Source organism: Prosopis cineraria, unplaced genomic scaffold, assembly GCF_029017545.1.
Source record: "Prosopis cineraria cultivar Desert tree isolate PC_DT_omini unplaced genomic scaffold, ASM2901754v1 PC4, whole genome shotgun sequence".
Classification (NCBI taxonomy): domain Eukaryota; kingdom Viridiplantae; phylum Streptophyta; class Magnoliopsida; order Fabales; family Fabaceae; genus Prosopis; species Prosopis cineraria.
Genome location: NW_026555335.1, coordinates 27,466,633 through 27,489,979, shown reverse-complemented (window position 1 = coordinate 27,489,979; position 23,347 = coordinate 27,466,633). Strand labels below are relative to the sequence as shown.

Below are 23,347 nucleotides of genomic sequence, written 5' to 3'. Positions count from 1 at the left end.
GCCGCAAGTTGGGACAGAAGTCAGTCTTAAGGAATTATTTTGGGAGGATCTGGAGAGGTTGATTCGACACATACCACAGAGTGAAAAGATTTTTATTGTAGGAGACTTTAATGGGCATGTCGGGAGGGAAGCTGGTCAGTATGCGAAGGTGCATGGTGGTTTTGATTTTGGAGAGCTAAACAATGAAGGACAAACTCTTCTTGATTTCTCATTGGCGTATGATTTTAAGATTGCAAACACTTGTTTCAAGAAGAGAGATGAGCATCTCATCACTTACAAAAGTAGAGCCTCAAGGTCACAGATTGATTTTCTTTTGGTTAGGAACACAGATAAAAGACTTTGTAAAAATTGCAAGGTGATCCCGGAGATGCTGTAATGACACAACATAGGGTCCTAGTCCTTGATGTGTGTATTATGAGTAAAATCCAAAAACGTCGACAAGTAGTAGCACCAAGGATTAGGTGGTGGCAATTAAAAGGTGAGAAGCAAGATATTTCAAGCGAAATCTTTTGGATAAAGGAATTTGGGAATCTCAGGGAAGTGTTAACATTATGTGGGAGGATATGGCTAAAAAGATACAGGAGGTTGCAAAAGTAATTTTGAGAGAATCAAAAGGTTCTGATCCGAGAGATAAGGAGTCTTGGTGGTGGAATAATAATGTACAGGACAAAATCAAGTATAAGAAGAACTGTTTTAAAGCCATACATTTGTGTAATAATGAGGAAAATTAGGAGAGGTACCGTATGGCTAAGAAGCAAACTATGAGAGCTGTGGGTGAAGCTCGTTTTAAAGCTTTTGAAAAATTTTATAAGAGCCTTGAGACGAAGGAAGGAGAGCGAAATATTTATAAGATTGCCAAGAGTAGGGAAAGAAAATTAAGAAATCTAGAACAGGTAAGGTGTATTAAAGATGAAGAGGGAAGAACTTTAGTTACAGATGATGAAATTAAAAATAGATGGGAGACTTACTTTTCTAAACTTTTCAATGATGGAGAAGGTTCATCTAGTAACTTGGAGGATTTAATAACTGGTGAAGGAGAACAAAATTTGTCATTCTATCGAATAATACGTGATAAGGAGGTAAAGGAAGCTCTTAAGAAAATGGCAAATGATAGAGCCAACGGACCTAATTGTATATCTATCGAAGCGCGGAAATGTTTAGGTGAAGAAGGGGTGAGATGGTTAACTAAGTTATTTAATGTGATTTACGGTCCAAGAAAATGCCTGATGAGTGGAGGAGAAGTACATTAATTTCTATTTATAAAAATAAAGGAGATATTCAGAATTATACTAACTATAGAAGGATTAAACTAATGAGCCACACAATGAAATTGTGGGAGAAAGTAATTGAGCACAAGTTGAGATTAGAGACAAGTATTTCTGAGAATCAGTTTGGTTTTATGCCAGGTAGATCAACTACAGAGACAATTTATCTACTAAGGGGATTAATGGAAAAGTATCATTGTAAAGATAAAGATCTACACATGGTTTTTATTGATTTAGAAAAAGCTAATGATCGTATACCAAGAGAAGTGCTTTGAAAAGCATTAGAAAAAAAAGGAAGTACGGATTGCTTATATTAAAGCCATACAAGATATGTATGAGGGGGTAAAAACTAGTATAAGAACGTTTAGTGGTCAAACAAAGAATTTTCCTATAAAGATTGGACTACATCAGGGATCATCTCTGAATCCTTATTTGTTCAACTTGATCTTAAATGTTTTGACGGAAGGGGAAATTCTGAAATGTATGCTCTTCGCGGATGATATAGTTCTTATAGCAGAGACAAGAGAAGAGGTTAATTGCAAACTTGAGTTATGGAGAAGCACATTAGAGTTGAAAGGTTTTCGTCTAAGTAGAAGTAAGACGGAATATTTATATTGTAAATTTGGTAAAGGACTATTCGACAATAATTTGGAAGTGAAATTGGGAGATCAAATTATACCTCAAGTGGAAAAGTTTAGATATTTGGGAGCCATTATTCAAAATGATGGCGAAATTAGTGGAGATAATTCATATAGAATTCAAGCTGGGTGGTTTAATTGGAGAAAAGCCAAAGGAGTTATTTGCGACCGTAAGGTGCCTAATAAACTTAAAGGAAAGTTTTATCGCACTGCTATCAGACCGGCAATGTTATATAGTAGTGAATGCTAGGCTCTAACGGGACAGCAAGAGCATAAAGTTGGAGTAGCAGAAATGAGAATGTTACGATGGATGTGCGGACATACACGTAAAGATAAAATTCAAAATGAGCACGTATGCGAAAAAGTGAAGGTGGCACCTATTAAGGAAAAAATGGTAGAAAATCGGTTGAGATAGTTTGGGCATGTACAAAGAAGACCAAGGGAGGCATTAGTGAGAAGAGTGGAACATATAACTTTGAGTCCGATTAAGAAAGGTAGAGGAAGGCCTAAGAGAACACTCTTGGAAATTGTTGAACGCAATCTCTTAATTAATAATATTCCTAAAAGCTTGATAAATGATAGAGCACAATGGTGTCTTGCAATCCATGTAGCTGACCCCACCTAGTGGGATAAAGGCTTCTTGTTGTTGTTGTTGTATGCCATTCTGTTGGGGGCTATAAGCACAAGTACTTTTATGAACAATTTCATGGTGCTATAAGAAATTGCCTAAAGAGTTATTGATAAACTCAGTACCGTTATCGGTATGTAGGATTTTAATGAAGGTGTGAAACTGGGTTTGAATCATTTTGCAAAAGTTGATGAATACAGGGACAACATCAATTTTGTCTTTAAGGAGAAAGGTCCAGCAAACATAGGTGTGATCATCGATAAATGTTATAAACCATTTTTGTGTCCTGTTGACAGTTCGGCTAGGTCCCCAAAGGTCATTGTGAATAGTGGTGAACGGTTGGGAAGGTTGGTAAATATTACGAGAAAAAGTGGTTCTATGGTGCTTTGCAAGTTCACAAACATCACAATAAAACTTGGAAATATTTTTATTAGAATTAAGAGAAGGGAACATTTGACTCAAATACTGAAAATTTGAATGACCAAAACGTTGGTGCCATAACAAAATACTACTACCCTAGGAAAGGAAACTTTATTGCAAATGCTACCACTCTTTAGAGGATGCATCAAGGTAATAAAAACCATCAAATTCTCTAGCACTGCCAATCATCGTCCCCGTTGACATTTCCTAAAATATACAATAGTTGGGATAGAAATCAGCATGACAGTGTTTATCCTTGGTCAATTTTTGCACAAATAATAGATTACACTTCAATTTTGGAACATGAAGAACAGAATGAAGAACCAACTTATCGGAAACTTTTATGTCTCCAACACCAACGACTAGAGATATTGTAGCGTCAACAATTTTAACCTTAAGGGAGCCACCATATGGAGTATATGTGGACAATAATTCTCAATTATCCGTCATGTGATCAAAAGCACCTGAGTCTACAATCCAAGGGTTTTCAATACTTAGATGTTGAATGACATGTAAGGCTTGTAGGAAGTTACCTTTGTGGACTACCGTGGCCGTTGGCTGTTTTGTGCCAGGCATTTGAAGGGTATTAAGAAATTCCATGAATTTGGCGAATTGTTCAGGAGGGAACTGCTGGGTGGCTGGATGTACTTGAGGTGTCGTGGGCTTATCATCACTCTTTTTTGTGCCAGTGTGATAACCACGACCCCTTGGCTTCTTTGGTTTTCAGTCTGGGGGTTTGCCATGAATATCCCAACAGGTATCTTTGGTCTAACCTATCTTTTTACAATGTTCATAGGTGGGTCTATTCTTCTGGCCTCCTGGATCTGCACTTCTAGTGACAAGTGCTGATGGTTCAGGTGCAGTAGTGGTCCCCTTAGCATCAGTTTTCAATATAACAAGCCGACGTGCATCTTCACGTCTTACTTCAGCAAACGCTTCACGGACATATGGTAATGGTATGAGACTCAGGATCCTCCCCCTTACTGCATCAAGTTCTAGATTGAGTCTTGCTAGGAACTCAAATAGCCTTTCTTTGTCAATGCATTTTTTAAACTAGGCAGCATCCTCAACACACTTCCAGGCATCTTCATTAATCAGATCCAATTCCTACCAAAGAGCAATCATTTCAAGATAATAATCATTAAGGTTACAAGAACCCTGACTCATGTGCCACAATTTAGTGTTGATTTCAAACATTTGAGAAACATTTTCTCCATCGGAATATGCCTCTCGTACAGCCTCCCATATCTCTCTTGCAGTAGGTAGATACATAAAGCTCCTTTTTATGGTTGGAGTCATCGCATTAATGAGCCAAGAAGCCACCATCAAGTTTTCATTTTTCCAAAGGCAAAGGGCTTTCAGATTTGAGCCATCTGGAATTACAGACTCGCCATTGAGGAAGCTTCATCGTATGTGCCCACTCTCGATAATTGTCTCCAATCAGTTTTTCAGAGACGATGAGGACGTTTGAGCCCTCTAAGCTCGGCATTGATGTGTACAGTCCCCCCTTCTGGCTCAAAATCAGACTGTCGAACCCCCCAGAGTCACTCGGGTCAGTCGCAAATCGTGTCTGGGTGTCGCGTACTGCTCCAATCGGCTCCATTTCCATTTCCGAATCAAATACGTTTTCGATCTCTCCCTCAAGCTCTGATACCATGTGAGAGAGTCGACTGAAATGCTTCAATTCGTATATACAAACATGAACATGCGATTTACAATATATACACAGTGCTAGGCTAATCTAATCCCTGATTTCTAGCCTATGATAAGAGAAGGAATAATCAGCTTTAATTCTAATGGTCAGAGGCAAAAGAGAAGGGATAATAATAAAAAACAAATCAAGCCTATTTACTATTTACACAATTAATGGGATTTCCACAATATAACTACAAGTTCATGTCCATCAATTGTAGTTCAAGCTCTATGCACCAAGATCACCATCTTAAAATTATGTTATTGGTGAAGGGAGCTTATCAGTCCGGACAGTTGTGCCACTTACATATTGATTTCAAAAAGGCGAAAGCTGCTATCAGCTCCAGCAATGGACAAAACCAGTGGGTCATTCTTATCAGTTCGCAAGGGCAACCAATCAAGTTCCAATACAAGAGTTCCAGAAGACTGAGGCTGCAACAGTGAGTTGGCTAAGGGGTCTGGTGAATCCTGAAAAAAGCATGCATAAAATTTAATGATCAAATAAAGAAAATATATCAAAGGGGCGAAGACTTGTCCACACACAACATATTGGAAATTATATCTTTTCCTACTTATCAATTTCTGAATGAAAAGACAAATAGGGTTAGAGGAGCCCTATAACATGAAAAGAGAACCAGAACCCTTCTTTATTCAAAATCAAAGTCTTTTGTTTCTTCAAAAAGGAAAGTTATTACCACCTAGGGGAGGAACAACTGAAATATGTTGGATAAGTAAAAGGATTCCAAGAGAGAAACTGAAAGGAAACATTTTATATAAGAAAGATATAAGGTTCCCTTCATTTGAAGTTGTCAATCCCTACCAAAAACAAAAATTTAATGCTTTTTTTTAAGCTACAAAATGATTCATCACAAGATGAACAAATATGTATAGAAACCATAGAAAAGTATAATAATAAAAGCAGCAGCAATAATAATAAAAATGAAAGTGTACATATAATCAAAAGAAGAAAAAAGTCAGCAACATTGCATACCAAGTCAAATACAGAAAAGGTGTTGTCATAAAACAGAACAGCTATACGCCCCCGACTATGATCTCCTGGTACAACAGGAGAGAATTTGATACGGCGGATTCCTTCTCTATGAGTGTTGAAATAGGAAGACTGTCCGGTTGTCACATCCCACCATCTTATGTTTCCTATCCTGTCCCCCATAACCTGAAAAGTTAATTTAGTCATAACCATCATAAAATTTGCAGCAAACTCATATTAACTAATTATAAGAATGTGATATATACCACATGAGGTAAGCGATAGGCCATTGCAGTAATTAATCCATCCGAGGATATGAATGATGTAGAAGGCCATTTCGGTCTGCAGTAAAGTAGATACTCTCTTAATAAGATTTAAAAATACTGGAAAAAGGGTAAAACAGGAAGAGCAAGAACCAATAAAAGCAAGACAAATTGATTATTCCCCTGAGGAACATAGTTGCAGACTCATTTTAGCTTTTTGATATAAGTTCAAAACCTGCCAGTGTCAGTACTTGGATGTTTAATTACTAGTTCAATGATGAACACATTCTGTTTCACACCCTATGATCTTAAAAATAGATGGCAAAGCATGTAAGGCTGAGCAAGGAATGGAATTATAGTATCATTTAAAATGCTGATCAATCTCCACATACTCTGTCATATGATGATGAATAGAATTCCTAGGTATTCTAGACCTAGATACTTTATTACAAAAACTTTCACGGGTAAGTCAACAACTAATTTAAGTTCCTTGAAAAGTCTCATCAACCAAATTCCTTCACAAATTAAAAGGTTAGAGCACAAAACTCAGTTTCAGCATTGCTCCTTACAAAAGTTGATCGTCTCTTGCTTCTCCATATTAAGGAATAAGTCATTATGTAATTATGTTTGTTATACTGTTTTATTCTGTTATGTTAGTTATATTGTTATAACAGAGTAGCTGTAGTATTGTTGCCTATAAATATTACTTCCTATGATTCTCTCATCATTCTGCAATCTGTATCATTCTGTTCGGTCTCTTCATGCTACTATTAGAGCAGTGTATCCAATCGAAGAACCTTGATCATGCCATTAAGCCCTTGCCACAAACTTTCTCCCATCTTAGTTCAATGAAGCATGATGGGAACAATAATAACCTCACCAAGAAATATCAAATGCTAGCAACAATGAGAGGATATGATCTTGAGGATTCCCTTAAGAGGTCAAGGCATGCACTAGAGAAATTTGAGACCTGGGATGATGTGATCAAAGGGAGAGTCAAAAAGCGATACACACAATGATCAAAACAAGAGCAACTCCTATTACGATGGCTATCATCGTCAATGTCAAAGGGCCCGTTACCCTTGGAAACAACCAAACATACAAATCCTAGGAGAGGCTTAAAACATTCCTCATGTCATTGTGATAGAAAATATGGCAAATGTTATTTTAGAAAGAAATAATTGTTTTTGCATTATTTAGTATTTTGTAAGTTTCCTTCTAAAGGAAGGAAACCTGACCTGCTTTTGTTTGTTTTACTCTTTATTTAAATCTGCAAGTTGAGCTTTCCTTATAGGGAAGGAAACCTCAAACTTATATTTTAGTTCATTTTATGTTTCCTTCATAAGAAGGAAACCTTAATTGTGGCTTCTATAAAAAGCCACCATGCAGCACATGTAAGGAGGTTCTGAGAGTTGGAATGAATTGCTGTTCTATTCCCTTATCTATCAGTTCTGCGTCCCTCTCCACTTCCCCTGCTTTCTCTGTTTTCTGTCATCTCTCCCCTCTGTTTTCGCTCCCCCTTCACCTCTCACCCTCTGATTCTGTTTCTTTTCCTCATCCTATTCTGTTCAAATCAATGTAAGTGTGTGTGTTTTACATCAACTTGGTACCAGAGCCTGGTTCTGAACGTTCCTAGGCTGTTTCCGCGGCCGGAGATCGAAGGAAAACTCTCAGGGGAGCTCAGCATACTCTGTTCATGCTGCCAGCACCCAAAATCACATTTCCCGACGTCAGATCCAAAAACGGACGCTACCATCGTGCTCAGAAGGGAAAATCCGGTCAGAACCAAAAAGACCACCTCCGCCCGAAGTCACACGAGCCGTCATGCGCCGGTAGAGCTTCTGCGCGTGGTCTTCACTCGCCTCACGCGCCGTCACACACGCTGTCCGTACAGTCGCCGCCAGAACGTGATTTCAGTGTTTTCTGTGTGTCTTCGCAGAATTTGTTCAACTTTGAAGGAGCTGAGGGGCGCAAGTCATCATCTAAAACTTATTTGGGGGTAAAACTTTTTGTTTTGAGCTCCTAAAGCAACGCTGGTAAGGCCGACGACCCTTTCATTTAACTGGCTTACTTGGTTCTTAAAGGGAGGTGTTTCATTCATAGCTAGTTCTGAAATCTTTGTTGTGTGGTACTTTGGTTTCTTTGAGCATTGCAATTTTTATTTTTATTTTTTTTAATCATGTTTTAATATTTTGAAAATATATAAATATATAAAAAAAAAGGAAAATTTACATTGATCATTATGTTGTTAATTTGTGACTTTTGATAGCAGTGTTCGTATAACCTAAGACACCTACCTCACACACAATCCTGCCCTATACCCGTGTCCAAAAATTACCCTAGGTTAATTGAAGTTTCTAATGGTTTTCCTGAAAGGTTTTTGAACCTTCGGAGATTTCTGTGAAGACTTCACTCGAGTTGTTACCTATTTAGCATACGATCCCTGTGGAATTTTTGAATTCTCAGAGGGTTAGTGTTGTTAAAGAAGGGACTTCACCTATTTAGGTAAGGGCAACTTGGGGGCCTTTCTTCCTTAGGTTATTAAATCCACACCAAACTTGCACTTTACCATACCATCTTTGTCATTGTATGACCATTCGTGATTTATATGATAAGCAAGCTTTATTAGACCAAGAAATTACTGCCTTAAAATCTGTCATGGCTAATAACTCCCAAATCACCCAAAATCATCTTGAGGAATCTGAAAGGACTCAAAGGGCATATGTGGACCAGCGGCTAGATGAAATTAAAGAATTCATGGACAATAAATTTGAAGAGATAATGGGTGCAATTCAGTTGACATACAGACAAGATACAAGGAAAACAACTGAAGGGATACTCGAAAGACCTATCATTAGAGGAGAGTCAAGTCTTAAAAATGAACAATTCCCAGTCCGCAATCAACTTAGAGGTAATTCCCTTAGGATTGGTCATTCCTCTAGAGCTATACGTGAAAGACACAGTAGAACATTTCCTCATGAGTTTACCAATCATCATTCTAATGACATAGATGATACTTGGGATGGGCAAGGGCCTGAAGAACAACATCATAGACCATACCAGTTAGTCCATAGGAATGGTAGAGAAGGCTTTAGAAGGACACATATTGATGACATCACCAAAAAGGTTAAAGTTGAAGCTCCTGAGTTTGATGGACGATTGAATCCTAGTGCATTCCTGGATTGGTTAGCTAGCAGGGAAGATTATTTTGAATGGTATGACATGAGAGATATTCAGCGAGTTCGGTTTACGAAGATGAAGCTCGTGGGATCTGCTAGGAAATATTGGCAAAATGTCCAAAGGAACATTGAGCGACAAGGTTATCCACCGATTGAGACGTGGGATGAAATGAAGGCTAAGCTGAAAGAAAAATATGTGCCGACTCATTATAAGAGTCAACTGTATGACAACTACCTTAATTTGAGGCAAATCTCCATAGCTTCCGAGTATATTTCTCAATTCGATGACCTTATGATTAGATGTGACGTGGATGAAGAGGAATGGCGCACCATTACCAAGTTTGTTAATGGTCTCAAGCCATATCTACAGAATGAGCTCAAGTTAAACTTTCCAAGTCTCTTGAAGAAGCTTATCATAAGACTTTAGAAGTAGAGTCTCTGTCACAGTACTCGTAGCGTATCGACATGCACAGCAATCTGTTTAGACAAGCACGAACTTCCAGTATGTCTGAACGACCAACAGGAGCACTTACACCTCTAGGCCTAGCTCGTCTTTTACACCTACTCAAGCAATTGGGTTAAGGGGTAATACTTCTAAGCAGCCTAGTGAGGCTATAGTTCCTGCTTCCCGCCATAACAATTCCTTTGTCGAGTGTTTTCGCTATCACTCAAAGGGTCATATTGCGTCAAAATGCCCACAGCGTACTCTAGTTATTGACTCACAATATAAAGGTGAGGAAGACAATGCAAATGCTGACGTTGTCGTAGATCCAGTTGAGTGTCCTTCAGATGTCGATGAGGACATCATCATTGATGAACATGGGTGTGAGACACGTCGAGTTGGAGTTATGCGATGCATTCTATCTGTCCCTCTGCCTAGTGATTCGTGGAAGCGAACAAGTATTTTCCATACTTTTGTGAAGTGTGGAGATAAAGTTTGCAAATTGGTGATTGATGGAGGGAGTTCTAGAAACGTTATTTCTAGTCAAGGAGTAGCCCGACTCAATCTCAAGACAGAACCTCACCCAGAACCTTTTCGTGTTGCATGGGTCGACAAAACTTCTTTACCAGTCACGCAACAATGTCGCGTTCCTCTTCACTTAGGTGACTATAAAGAAGAGATTATTTGTGATGTTCTTCCAATGGATGTTGCTCACATTTTACTTGGCCAACCGTGGCTTTATGACCACAATGTTATCAATCATGGTCGTGAGAATACCTATACATTTAAGCATGAAGGCAAGACGATCCTGTTACGTCCTGCTAAGCCTGACAACGAAGGCAAAGGCTCAAGTAAATCAAAGGGCACAAAACCCAAAACCCACAATTTGCATCTTCTAACAGAAAAACAATTTGTACAAGAAAGCAGAAAGAGTACGATCGTGTTTATTTTGGTATCCAAGATCACGCAACGAATTGCTACTACTTCAAAAATGCCAGAGGAAGTGCAACAGCTCTTACAACAATTTCGAGATATCACTCCCGATGAGCTTCCATCTGAATTACCACCAATGAGAGAGATCCAACATGCAATTGATTTCATTCCAGGTTCACAACTCCCCAATCTACCACACTACAGGATGAACCCTAAAGATAGAGCAGAGCTTAACCGACAAGTTAGTGGATTGTTGGAAAAGGGTTATATCCAGCATAGTATGAGTCCTTGTGCAGTACCTGCTCTTTTAACCCCAAAGAAAAACGGCTCTTGGAGAATGTGTGTAGACAGCAGAGCCATCAACAAGATCACCATCAAGTATAGGTTTCCCATTCCTAGACTTGATGACATGCTTGATTTAGTGTCTGGATCTAGCTGGTTTTCAAAGATTGACCTCAGAAGTGGTTCTCATCAGATCAGGATTAGGCCTGGAGATGAGTGGAAGACTACTTTTAAAACGCAAGATGGGTTGTTTGAATGGCTTGTCATGCCTTTTGGGTTATCAAATGCACCAAGTACATTTATGAGAGTAATGACTCACCTCCTTCGCTCTTACTTGGGAAAGTTTTTGGTGGTATACTTTGATGACATACTAGTTTTTAGCAAGTCAAGAGAAGAACACTTGAGACATCTCGAGTTAATTTTTCTCACCTTGCGTCAAGAACAGTTTTATGTTAACTTGCCTAAGTGTTCATTTCTTCAAAATCAGGTCATCTTCTTAGGTTTCATAGTTTCTGAAAGGGGTTTAGCAGCTGACCCTGAGAAAGTCCAAGCAATTCAAGAATGACCTGAGCCACAATCTCTTCATGAAGTATGGAGTTTTCATGGCCTTGCTTCTTTCTATAGACGCTTCATTAGAAACTTCAGTAACATTATGGCTCCTATCACTGATTGCTTAAAACAAGACAAGTTTCAGTGGACATCTACAGCTTCCATGGCTTTCCAAGATATTAAGAAGAAGCTTTCTCAAGCTCCAGTCTTGTCTTTACCTGATTTTACAAAGTGTTTCGAAGTTGCTTGTGATGCGTCTGGGACAGGAATCGGAGGTGTACTAAGCCAAGAAGGTCACCCTGTGGCTTTCTTCAGCGAAAAGCTCAATGATGCCAAACAAAAGTACTCCACTTATGATAAGGAATTTTATGCAATTGTGAGATCCCTTGAGCATTGGAAGTACTACCTTCTTCCGCAACAATTTGTTCTATACTCTGATCATCAGGCGCTTAGATTTATCAACTCTCAGCGGCACTTAAATGCTAAACATGCTAAATGGGTTGAGTATATTCAGGGATTCACTTTTGTGGTCAAGCATCGTTCAGGAACAGAAAACATAGTGGCTAATGCCCTAAGCCGTCGGATCAACTTGTTGCACACTATGAGCGTTAGTGTTGTTGGTTTTGAAAACTTGAAGGACAACTATGCTTCATGTCCAGATTTTGGGATAATATACCAAGAAGTTCGCAGTGATAATCGTCATGAGCATGTTGATTTCATCATTAAAGACGGTCATCTCTTTCATGGGAGAAAACTGTGCATCCCACGTACTTCTATGCGAGATTTTCTTATATGGGAGTTACACGCTGGAGGTTTAGCTGGTCATTTCGGGGTTAATAAGACGATGGCATTAGTCGAAGATAGGTTCTACTGGCCTTCACTCAAGCGTGATGTGGCTCGCATAGTGTCTCAATGTCGAAATTGTCAAACTTCTAAAGCCAGGCGACAGAATACCGGTTGGTATACTCCTTTGCCGATTCCCGAGGCACCTTGGAAAGACTTGAGTATGGATTTTGTCTTAGGATTGCCTCGCACAGCTAGAGGTCATGACTCTGTATTAGTTGTTGTGGACAGGTTTTCAAAGATGGCTCACTTTATTCTTTGTAGCAAAACTACAGATGCTTCACATCTAGCAAAGTTGTTCTTCAAGGAGATTGTACGTCTACATGGGTTACCTACCACTATCGTATCTGATAGAGATGTCAAGTTTGTTAGCTACTTTTGGAAGACCCTATGGAAACTTTTTGGTACCCAATTGAAGTTCTCTTCTGCTTTTCACCCTCAAACTGATGGGCAAACTAAAGTCACTAATCGCAATTTGGGTAATTTGCTTCGGAGTTTAGTTGAAGACAGGCCGAAGAACTGGGATTTGGTTCTACCCACTGCAGAGTTTGCATATAATAATTCAGTGAATAGGTCTACAGGCATGAGTCCCTTCCAGATTGTTCAAGGTTTTAATCCTAAACAGCCTATTGACCTCCTGCCAATCCCGTTGACATTTCGCATTTCTGAATCTGCGGAATCCTTTGCCAATTGCCTTCATGACTTACATGCTGAAATTAGGCGCAAATTAGCGACAAGTAATGATCAATATAAATTATCTGCTAATACTCATCGTCGATTTCAAAGCTTCGAAATAGGTGATTATGTTATGGCTCGCATTCGTCCAGAATGTTACCCTAAACAAGCTTTTAAAAAGTTGCATGCTCGAGCTGCGGGACCTTTTCGCATAACAAAGAAATTAGGACCTAATGCTTATCTTCTAGAACTACCTTCTAATATGGCCATTAGTCCAGTTTTTAATGTAGAGGATCTTATGCCTTACCGGGGAACTTTTGAGCCTTCCCCTTTGCTTTCTGATGATTTTGCAGGTACTTAGCCTTCACAAGTGCCAATTCCATCATTGCCTGCTGTCTCACCATCAGTTGATGAAATCGAGACCATTATGGATGATCAAATGGTCTTTACCTCTGAGGGGCCCATCCGTCGTTATTTGGTTCGTTGGAGAGGTCGATCTGATGAAGATGCCACCTGGATTTCAGAAGATGAATTCCAACAACTTAATCCTACCTTGCTAGAAGCCTATCAACCCTGTACCTCTCCGGAGGAGAGTTCTTTGCAGCAGGAGAGAATTGATAGAAAATATGGCAAATGTTATTTTAGAAAGAAATAATTGTTTTTGCATTATTTAGTATTTTGTAAGTTTCCTTCTAAAGGAAGGAAACCTGACCTGCTTTTGTTTGTTTTACTCTTTATTTAAATCTGCAAGTTGAGCTTTCCTTATAGGGAAGGAAACCTCAAACTTATATTTTAGTTCATTTTATGTTTCCTTCATAAGAAGGAAACCTTAATTGTGGCTTCTATAAAAAGCCACCATGCAGCACATGTAAGGAGGTTCTGAGAGTTGGAATGAATTGCTGTTCTATTCCCTTATCTATCAGTTCTGCGTCCCTCTCCACTTCCCCTGCTTTCTCTATTTTCTGTCATCTCTCCCCTCTGTTTTCGCTCCCCCTTCACCTCTCACTCTCTGATTCTGTTTCTTTTCCTCATCCTATTCTGTTCAAATCAATGTGAGTGTGTGTGTTTTACATCACATTGGCTTTAAGAACAAAAGATGTTGCTTTGGTGTGCAAATTTTAAAAGGCTTTATATAACCATAAGCTGGTTTTACGAGCTCAATTTAAAAAACTATCCTCTAACCTAGTTTGCCTAGGTCTCATTTCTGCAAGATCTGCAATGTGATTCTTACCTGTCTATCAACAACAAGCAGACCCAATAATGCTAATGTTGGTATCTGTTGATGATAATGATATCATCATAAAAGGTCACTCAAAGGCAGAAACCATCCAACTTATAACCTAAGTTCATGATAAATTTGCGCTGAAGAATCTTGGACCGCTCACTTTTCTCTTGGGCATTCAAGTTACAGATAATAGGCGTTCTACTAACTCAAACTAAATACATCAATGGTTTATTGGCTAAAGCTGGTATGACAAATATAAACTGAGGTAAAACGCCTATGTCCTCTATTGTTAGACTCTGAAAAGGTGGAGACAATCTTGTTGAAGATGAACACTTGTATAGGTCTATCATAGCATTGGTAGCCTTACAGTACATTACCATCACCAGACCCAAGTTAGCCAATTTGGTTAAGAAGGCCTGTCGATTTATCCATGTACCTCAACAATACCATTGGCAGATTAGGAAGAGAATCTTGTGATATCTAGTGGGACTACAACACATGGGCCATTGTTACAGAAGAGTTCTAATTTGAATTTAAAAGCTGACGCTGAGTCGGCAACAAATAGAGATGACAGGCATTCTACTAGTGGTTCTGCAGTGTTCCAATGCCCTAATCTGATTTCATGGGCATCTAAAACACAGTCAGTCATTTCAAAATCAAGTACTGAAGATGAATATCGGAGCCCAGCTAATTGCACCGCTTAAGTGATATGGATCCAATCATTATTGCATCAACTTCATAATCTGAAGCGCACAACAATAGTGATTCTCAGTCACTGTCAATCTAAGGATAGGGATGTTATCTTCTAATCCTTTTATCCACTCAAGAACCAAGCATGTAGAGTTAGACTTGTTCTTCACAGAGGAGAAGGTAATCAACAACATGTTTCCACTCATGATCAGGTAGTAGACATTCTCATGAAGGCAATTACCAACAACAGTTTTGCTACTTTTTGAAATAAGCTCAATGTTTCATAACATCCTGACCACATCAAGAAGAGTTCCATTCGAACGGAAGAAATGAAGAATTAATATGAAAGAGATCCAGATATAAATGAGGGAGAGTATCAGGGAATAAGTCGTTAAGCTGGTTATATTGCTATAAAATAGTAGCTCTAGTATTGTTATCTATATATAAAATAGCAGCTCTAATATTGTTATCTATTTATTCCTTGTACCCACTCAGAATAATCAGATACATATTACTTCCAGTGACTCTATCACTATACTATCTATATCTTTCTGTTTGGTCTCTAATTTCATCACTCCATGTAACCACATTCCACCATAAAAAAGTGTAGTAAAACATTCTAGATCTTCCATCAGTCACATATCTCATCAATCAAAACTTTCATAGGTAAGTCAAAATCTAAGTTTCATGAGAAGTCACATCAAGCAAATTCCTTCACAAAATTCCAAGAGCTAGTACATGGAACTCTGTTTCAACATTGCTCCTATCAACAACTAGTTGTTTCTTACCTCTCCAAGTTCCTGTAGTGAAAAGTCAATCACAAAAGCAGGGTTACCAAAACTGCATCTTACATCAATCACAAATCTTGCCCAATCGGCATCTAAAAAACATTAATACTTCTAGGAGTGCTCCTTCTAAAGAATAGTCCCACTCCAAGAGCCACTTTAAGACAGCAGAAAATTTAATATACAATTTCCAAGTGCTCCTCATTTTTCTGGTTTAGGAACTAACTAGCTACATTAACAGAAAACTGAAGCCTAGATGAGTGAGATAATGAAAAATCAAATACATTGTTCTTTTAACTCTTTAGTGCTGGATGGTTCATGCCTACAACCAACTCAGATATGCTTATTTGCAATCATAGTCCTCCATTGGGCTCCAACATGAGTTTCTACTATTCAAAAAGGCCCATTTCAAATTTTACAGACAATTTTGACATGAGAGGTACCATAAATAATTTATAGGTCAAGTGATTTTGAATAGAACAAAACAGAAAAGTGCACTCTATAATGTCCCAAGCAAGCCCATTTCTCAAAATTTAATGATGAATTTAATCGTCCGCAATGAACAGCTTATGTTTTCAAAACTGGGTTAGCAAGGCCCTCCCATTTATATCTTTTGTATTTAAACAAACCTCCTCTAAACTTTTTAAAACAACAAGAAGCCTTAATCAACTAGATGGGTTCAGCTACATAGATTGCACTATACCATTATGCTTTATCATTTACCAAGCATCCAGGAATATTTTTAATTAAAAGGTCTCGATCAACAACTTCTATAACTACTCTTTTTGGCCTTCTTCTATCCCTCCATGCAGGACTCAAAATAATCCGTTCCACTCTCCTCACTGGTGCCTCGCTATCTTTTCTATACTTGTCCAAAATATCTCAAATGATTTTTGACTATTTTTCTTTCAATAGATGCTATGCCCACTTTTTCTCATATATACTCATTTCATATTTTATCTTTACGTGTATACTCGCACATCCATCTCAACATTCTCATCTCCGCTACTCTAACTTTATACTCATACTATCCTTTTAAAGCTTAACATTCATTACTATATAATATAACTGGTTTTATAATAGTTTGATAAAACTTTCCTTTGAGTTTATTAGGTATCTTTTGATCACAAATAACTCATTTAGCCTTTCCCTAAGTAAACCACCTAGCTTGTATTCTTTGTGCCACATCCCCATCAATTTTCCCATTATGTTAAATAATAGCCCCCAAATATCTAAACTTTTTAACTTGAGGGATAATTTAATCTCCCAATTTCACTTCTAAATTACTACTAACTTACCTCGTATTAAAATTATAATGCAAATATTCCGTCTTACTCCTACTCAGGCAGATACTTTTCGAATCCAATGTCCTCCTCCATAACTCAAGTTTGCAATTAATCTCTTCTCTTGTCTTCACAAAAAGAACTACATTGATAAGACTCAAATTTTACACACTTTATTAATTTATTTAGGATCCATTTTTCACATTTTATTCCCCACTTTGGTGCATTTATGGTATCAAAAGCAAGAAAATTGCCTAAGGGGCAAAATTTTGCACTAGAGGTATTTTGGTTTAAAATTGCATTTTTTATGAAAAATTGGGTTAATGTTGTGTTCCATGTGTTTTATACCCAAAAAAACAAATAAGAAATTAGTTTTTCAAAATTCAATTTGGTTTGGGAGTTATAAAATAAAAATCACATTTCAGGGTTGTTGACTTTATTGACCGAATTAAAGTTTTATGTGCATGCATGAGTTTTCACGTGTTACTACCCTTGAATTTTACTTCATTGATATTCTCCCATGCTAATTAATTAATTCCATGTACAAGAATTTAATTATTAGGTCACATGAATATTTGACTTTGATTTTATGCTTATTTTGTGACTTAAGTGGCACATATGAACTTGGACTTTCGCAATTGGTCAAGAATCATGGAAGAGGGCTAAATTAAGCATTAGTGGTGTCACTTTTAGGACTGAAAAGGGAGAGAATAATCAGATTATTTGATGAAACAAATGAGAATATTCTCATTTAGGATGAGCCTAATGGTAAAGTTTCAAGAGATTGCCTTTTAAAGAGATAGAGCCTGATGAGGATGAGCCTAATGAGGTTACGCCTTGAGTTGATGAAGAGATTGCCTTTTCCTCAAGCAATAAGGATGCTAAGGAAAGAAAAGGGACAAGACAGTGAGGTATATGAGCTCTTTAATAAAATTCATGTAAATGTACCTTTGCTTGATTTGGTGAAAAATTTGCTTAAATATGCTAAGTTTTTGAAGATTGTTGTACTAATAAGAGGAAATTTACTCAAAATGCTATGGTGCAACTTTCTTCTTCTATTAGTGCCATAATGAAACCTCAATTGCCAATTAAATGTGAAGATCTAGGGTCATTTACAATTCCTTGCAAAATTAGTGAATTGCAATTTTCATATGCTTTGATTGACTTGAATATTGCTATTAATGTTATGCCTTTATCCATTTATAAAACCCTGGGTTTGAATTGCATGCACTCTACAAAAATGATTTGCCAATTAGCTGATAGGACACTAAGGCACCTACATGAAAAAGTTGAGGATGTTTTGGTTTGTGTTAAAAATATGCCTTTCCTTGCTGATTTCTATGTGCTTGATATGTCTAAAGAGAGTAGTGGGGAGGATATTTTGATACCTGATAGACCTTTTATGACCACTGCCCACACTTTGATTGATATGGAATAAGGTAAACTTACCTTGAGGTGTGGTAGGGATTTTGTTACTTTTAATATTTATGAAGCTATGAAGCGTCCCTATGAGGACTACTCCCTCTTAGGTGTGAGTGCTATTAAAATTGTTATTGAAGATGCTTTAGATGTTTCAAAAAATGCGTTGCTCTTAACTCTTATCCTCATGCATCTCTTTCATTGCCTTATTTTTGCATTGATGGGTATACTTATTCCTTTTGTGAGAAGTTTAATTGTTTCCCTTTTAGTGACATTAATATGGGTGTTATTCTTGACTCACTTGGCCTTGAGATGCAAAAGACACAAGAGCTTGTGAAACATGCACAATACTAACACGGTTATGGGATGATACATTCAAATTGGAATTAGAGGGTACCAGCAATTTTTCAAGTTTCAAAGCAAGCAAGTCAAGATGACTTTCACTCAACACAATGCTCTCCCCATACATAGGTCTCCTTTCCCTATTTGAGTACTCTCCACTACTTATGGCCATCTCCTCTAATAGCTCCCAAGCTTTCAAAGCACTTAAATCTATGAGACAACCCCATGATAAAAGTATTTGATCAAATTTTTACTTGTAATACCATGTTGAGAGCATTTAGCCAAAAAACCCCTTGAATTCAGTTCCAAAACTCATATAATGTCCCATCCTCCCCTTGCAAAACACTATAAATTTTTTTCTTAAACCTTGAAAATTTAGAATTGGGGGGAGAACTTTTCGAGAAACAAACGTCTCAATTCAGCCCAAGTATGAACTCTAATATAAGAAGGGTAGTTAAAGTATCATTCCTTGGCATTGCTCTCAAGAGTGAAAACAAATCCTTGGCTTGAACTTCTTCTACTCTAACATGAGGGGGTTTCATATTATTGCACACATGGAAGTAAGATGAGAGTAATCTATGGCAATCTTCACTAGGAAGGCCATGAAACTTAGGTAGGGCATTTAAGAAAGAGGGTTTAAGTTCAAAATCTAAACCATGAAGAGCTACATACAAACCATAGGGATTTTCATCCCAATGCGGTTGTGTAACCCTAATTGACCTCTCTTCATTATTTAACCCACCAGTATTCCCATTATCCATAAAATTCTCACCAATCCTCTCACTGTTAGCCCTGCCCTCATGTACATGATTATGATTATAGGGTGGATTCTCATCCTCACCTTTGGACAGCCCCAATCCAAGCAAAATACTCAAAACAAAGACACGCAACAAATAATTGAAAATCACAACAATACTAAAAAATTGAAAAGTCACTGAAGATGATCGAATTTGGCCAAATTTGCCCAAATCTAATAACTAAAGCTTAAAAATGCTCAATGACCCTAAGAAACTCAAAATACATAAGTTTTTGGATTTTCTGGGCAAAATTTGAAAAAATTCCAGCAACAATGAAATTTCATGACAACCAAAATGAAACTATTTTTGCAAGTTTTTGACTTCAAAAATGTACACAAAAATTACCTAAAAATAATAGAGGACTCTAAAAACCAAAAATCATAGCAAAATGACTCAAATTGACTAAAACACAACAAAACTCAAAAAGATTCAAAATAGGGAAAACAAAGTGAAAGTGCGTGGAAATGAATGAAAATGGTGAGAAAGAATGAAGCGATGCAAATGTGATGATACGGAAGTAAGATGGCAGAGATGAAAAAGAAAGTGAAGCACTAAGAAACACAAAAATTCAATCCAAAATAACCTCCCCAATAATGGAGCCAAAAATTGAACCAAGCGGTCCCTAGTGAATTTGCCATTAAAAGCCTAACTTGGGCCTAAAACTAAATTAGGGAGTTGAATTGGGCTCTTGAATCCTGGACTTAATTAGGGTTCCTAATGAAGTTAAGTTGCTAGAAAGAATTATCCTAGCAGCTTCATAATTTGGTTAGGAAGAGAAGAATCAAGGGTGACTAATTTACATTTCATAAGTAGTTAGAATTTGAGCATTTATCCAATTCCAAGTACCTTATTCCATCCCATTTTCATAAACTCATTAGCTTAGGTTTTTAGGCTTTAATTCGGTTAATTAATATTTAATTTAAACAACAACAACAACAACAGGCCTTTATCCCACTAGGTGGGGTCGGCTACATGGATTGCAAGACGCCATTGTGCTCTATCATTTATCAAACTTTTAGGAATATTATTAATTAAGAGATTGCATTCAACAACTTTCAAGAGTGTTCTCTTAGACCTTCCTCTACCTCTCTTAATCGGACTCAAAGTTATATGTTCTACTCTTCTCACTGGTACCTCCCTTGGTCTTCTTTGTACATGCCCAAACCATCTCAACCGATTTTCTACCATTTTTTCCTCAATAGGTGCCACCCTCACTTTTTCGCGTATGTGCTCATTTTGAATTTTATCTTTACATGTATGTCCGCACATCCATCGTAACATTCTCATCTCTGCTACTCCAACTTTATGCTCTTGCTGTCCCGTTAGAGCCCAGCATTCACTACCATATAACATTGCCGGTCTGATGGCAGTGCGATAAAATTTAATTTAAATCAATTAAAATCAATCAACTATTGGGATTTTTATTTTAATTAAATTGCATTAAGAAGCTCTAAATTTAATCTTTAAACACATCTTTGGGAGATAACCTAGGTTGCCACTATACTATATAGTTAGTTAATCTAGTTTAAATTGCTAAGTGTGCTACCACTTGATCCACATATTATCTACAAAAAGCATACATTTGGGGATTTCTTCTTAAATATACTCAGTCAAAACATCTAGAACTAGGTCAAACAAATAAGACTCAGAAATGATCCCTAATGTAGTTCAATCCTTCTAGGAAAGTCCTTTGTTTCACCACCAAATGTTCTTATATTAGTTGTTACCCCCTTATACATATCTTGTATAACTCTAATATAGACAACGTGGATTCCTTTCTTTTTCAAGATTTTTCAAAGTATTTCTCTTAGTATCTGATCATAAGCTTTTTCAATTCAATAAAAACCATATATAAATATTGATCTTTGCATCGATACTTTTTCATTACTCCTCTAAACTTTTTAATGGATTGTAAATTATCTAGAAAAACCAAATATTTAAGATATTCAAGACTCATTAAAAACAGCTTGATAGCATATAACAACTAAAAGTAGACTAACCAAATACATGTACCTTGCAAGGTCTTAGACATGACCATTACAAATTTAACAATCCATGTATAATGAAAAACAGCACAAGCACAACGCTCTTTCAGTCAAACAAAAGAGGATATACCTGAAATCTCGAATCCTTCGTCCTTGAACTTCAAAAACTCCAAGTGCTCCATTCACCAAGGCAAACGCAAAACTCTCAGAAGTGTCATCATGATGTCCCTCTGTGCCCGAATCCTCTATCCAAAGAAATTAGCATTAGCCAAAACCATATTTAATTCTTTAATTAAAAATGGAGCCATTAAATCTAGACTAGTTTCTTTTCTAAGAATATTTAAGTTCACTAAATGACTAACTTGAATCTGATGAGGGCAACTTTGTCGGGATGGATGTCTCATCTACTTTTTGCTCCTTAGAAGATGAGGACGATTGCCTAGTAGATGCATTTTGAACAGGACGAGGAACTGTTGGAAGAGTCCACTCCAACACGGTAAATGGAAGAGCCAATGACCTAAGCTACATGGAAAAACAAAATTGTTCATAAGTAGAGACAACTAATGAGAAAGTTGTTTATAGGGAGCCAATAATAAGAAAATAAATAAACCAATCAAATATATAAACTTTCAAATAAAATTCCAAAACTCACTTAATAAATATCTTGAATATCCTAAGCCTAGAATGAGTTTTCCACAATTTCATTTCCCCTAGTATTTTCATCTTGGTCTTCATCACTCTTAACTAGTGGAAAAAAACTCTTTCAAGAGTTTTATAGTACTTGAATAATTCATCTTGAAGTGCTTGGTAAGACAAAGGGCACTTCTACAACTAATGATAACCAAAACAACTTTCAGCTCTCCAATAGATCCAGAATAACATAGTTGACCAGGTATAACAGCTTGGTTGGTTGAATCTGAATGTGACATTTTGCAAATTGAGGTTTTACTTCAAAGTATTGTTTAGAGTTTTAATGGTCTTCATGTCTTCAATTTACTTCAAACTACTCTTCAAAATCTTAAGGATAAAGCTTGTTATTACTGCCTACTGCTGCTCCTCTTCAAAACCTTCAATACAATCATTGTGACAATTTGATGGGCAAGTGAAAGATTTCACAAAGATATTATGAGACTGTCATTTAATGACTTCCTCTATTGCATCATGATGCTAAAGATATTTTTCTGAGTTTTATGATGACCTTGACCTACCTAAACTTGAATTAATCTCCCAAATCTTTGCCTATAATTTGCCTATTTTTTATACTAGTTGTTAAAAAAGTCACACTCACAATTACATCAGTCCACATTTTTTCTATCATCCCTCTACCCTAGGCTACTCAATATAGGACATTGTATCCTACACTATCAAGTCTCCATCAATTGGCTCCCCATGGAGAGCCAATGTCCCAATGATTGCACTCTATAGCACTTAACCCCCAGCTGGCCAAAACCCTTTGTGGGTCGCCCTCTCCAGAACCATCAACAACCAATCTTTAGTACCAATTGATGGGGTACCTAATTGGGATGGGAAACCCTACCCCCAAAGTTAGTTATTAAAGTGAGAAAACTAACCTACTTAAATACCCCATCAAGCATCCCATATTACTCAATGTAGTATTTGATATCCTATACTACCAAATCTCTATCAATATGATGGAATATTGCTTAATATTGAATAAAAGGACAAGATTTTGATAGTATAAATAAATGAGATGGGGAAAATATTGAGGTTTTGATATTAATGCTCAAAATAACTGAATTAGTGTTATAGGACACTAATTGTGAGAATAGTCAAACAAATCATTAGTAGTGAGAGATTTTCTCTTAATTTGTAGGGATTAAATTAGATAGGATAAGGGGAATTATTATTTGTAATCATTTGCTTTTATTTCCCTGTTTCACTATACCATGTATATATCCCTAATCTTGTGAACAATAAAATGAAATATTCAAATTCAATTATCATATGGTATCAAAGCATGTCAATTCTAACATTAAAACCAAGAACAATAGCAGACCATTGAA

The 23,347-nt window shown here is 37.1% G+C and overlaps 1 protein-coding gene across 1 annotated transcript in view; it reads right to left on the bottom strand.

Annotated features, from left to right (window-relative positions):
- LOC129308926 (uncharacterized) overlaps nucleotides 1–23,347 on the bottom strand; it is a 50,987-nt gene that overhangs the window by 12,258 nt on the left and 15,382 nt on the right. The window contains exons 7-11 of the mRNA XM_054950289.1: nucleotides 21,686–21,845; nucleotides 21,454–21,568; nucleotides 5,898–5,973; nucleotides 5,635–5,817; nucleotides 4,951–5,111 (exon numbers count right to left, since the gene is read on the bottom strand). Coding sequence (XP_054806264.1) covers nucleotides 4,951–5,111; nucleotides 5,635–5,817; nucleotides 5,898–5,973; nucleotides 21,454–21,568; nucleotides 21,686–21,845 — 695 coding nt within the window. The remainder of the gene's footprint in view (nucleotides 1–4,950; nucleotides 5,112–5,634; nucleotides 5,818–5,897; nucleotides 5,974–21,453; nucleotides 21,569–21,685; nucleotides 21,846–23,347) is intronic.